Raw genomic sequence first — 1,893 nt, 5'->3', positions numbered from 1 at the left:
TCATTTATGGGTCACTGATTAAACTAATGGATCACTAATAACGATTAATAGCCCCCTAATAACAATTAATGGGCCACTAATTAAATTATTGGGTCACTAATGACAATTAATGAGCCCCTAATAAAATGGATAGACCCCCAAACACAATTAATAGGTTGTTAATGACATTAATAGGTTAATAATGACAATTAATAACCCAAATTAATGAGCTGATTGGCCGCTAATTACAACCATTGGGTCGCTAATGAAATTAATAACAATTAATAGGTTACTAATAACAATTAATAACCCAAATTAATGACGACTGATGAGCCCCTAATTACAATTATTGGGTCACTAATAACCCAAATTAATGGACCGCTAATGACAATTAATGAGCCAGTAATTAATAGGCTGTTAATGACATTAATAGGTCACTAATGACAATTAATGGGACAGTAGTAACAATTAATAGGTCATTAACGACAATAACTCAAATTAATTAGCCGCTAATGACAATTAATGAGGCCCTAATTAATAGGTCGTTAATGACATTAATAGGTCACTAATGACAATTAATGGGACAGTAGTAGCAATTAATAGGCCACTAATGACAATTAATAACCCAAAATAATGGACCTCTAATGACAATTAATGAGCCAGTAATTAATAGGCTGTTAATGACATTAATAGGTCGCTAATGACAATTAATAACCCAACTAATTGGGCTGCTAATGACAATTAATGAGCCCCTAATTAATAGGTCGTTAATGACATTAATAGGTCGCTAATGACAATTAATAACCCAACTAATTGGGCTGCTAATGACAATTAATGAGCCCCTAATTAATAGGTTGTTAATGACATTATTAGGTCACTAAGGGCAATTATTAACCCAAATTAATGACGACTGATGAGCCCCTAATTACAATTATTGGGTCATTAATAACCCAAAATAATGGACCGCTAATGACAATTAATGAGCCAGTAATTAATAGGCTGTTAATGACATTAATAGGTCGCTAATGACAATTAATAACCCAACTAATTGGGCTGCTAATGACAATTAATGAGCCCCTAATTAATAGGTTGTTAATGACATTAATGACCCAAATTAATGACGACTGATGAGCCCCTAATTACAATCATTGGGTCGCTAATGAAATTAATAACAATTAACAGGTCACTAATAACAATTATGGGGTCAGTGACGAAGTTCATGGTTGCTAATTAAGCTAATTAGGGGGGGTGGGCGTGTCCCACCTGCCGACGACGAGCAGGTGACGTGGCCCCGCCCGTGGGCGGAGCCTCTGGTAGACGTCGAAGGTGAAGAGGGCGGCGGAGCTGGCGAAGATGGAGGCGAGGGAGGACATCAGCGCCGCCAGGACCACCGCCAGCATCAGCCCCCGCAGCCCTGGGGGGGTGGGACACCCGAAAATTGGGGGGAAACCGTCAAAAATTGGGAAAATTGCAAAAAAAAAATGGGGTGAATCGGGCGAAAATTGGGTAAGTTACAGAAAAAAATAGGGGTTTGTGGGCTAAAAAATGGAGTTAATCGACACAAAAGAAGATTAATTGATTAGACCCTCAGACCTAGAAGGGGGGGACACGGAAAAAATTGGGGTGAATCGGTCGAAAATTGGGTAAATTACAAAAAAAATGGGGTGAATCGGGCGAAAATTGGGTAAGTTACAGAAAAAATGGGGGTTTGTGGGCTAAAAAATGGGGTTAATCGACACAAAATAGGATTGATTGATCAGCCCCCGCAGCCCTGGGGGGGTGGGACACCCAAAAATTGGGGTGAATCCGTCAAAAATTGGGTAAATTGACAAAAAAAAATGGGGTGAATCGGGCGAAAATTGGGTAAATTACAAAAAAAATGGGGGTTTATGGGCTAAAAAATGGGGTTAATAG

General features: G+C 38.8%; 1 protein-coding gene across 1 annotated transcript in view; it reads right to left on the bottom strand.

The window, feature by feature from the left end:
* The window catches only part of LOC114072392 (sodium/glucose cotransporter 2-like), a gene marked incomplete at its 3' end in the record, with an annotated part of 5,086 nt that extends 3,690 nt beyond the window's left edge, over positions 1–1,396 (bottom strand). The window contains exon 1 of the mRNA XM_027910295.1: positions 1,243–1,396. Within this exon, the coding sequence (XP_027766096.1) occupies positions 1,243–1,379 (137 nt within the window). The remainder of the gene's footprint in view (positions 1–1,242) is intronic.
* Positions 1,397–1,893: the final 497 nt, after the last annotated feature.

This window comes from Empidonax traillii, unplaced genomic scaffold (assembly GCF_003031625.1).
Source record: "Empidonax traillii isolate 1590-97213 ecotype Southwest subspecies unplaced genomic scaffold, ASM303162v1 scaffold3110:size15278, whole genome shotgun sequence".
Classification (NCBI taxonomy): Eukaryota; Metazoa; Chordata; class Aves; order Passeriformes; family Tyrannidae; genus Empidonax; species Empidonax traillii.
The sequence above is the reverse complement of the archived record's forward strand: the minus strand, read 5'-3'. Positions and strand labels throughout refer to the sequence as shown.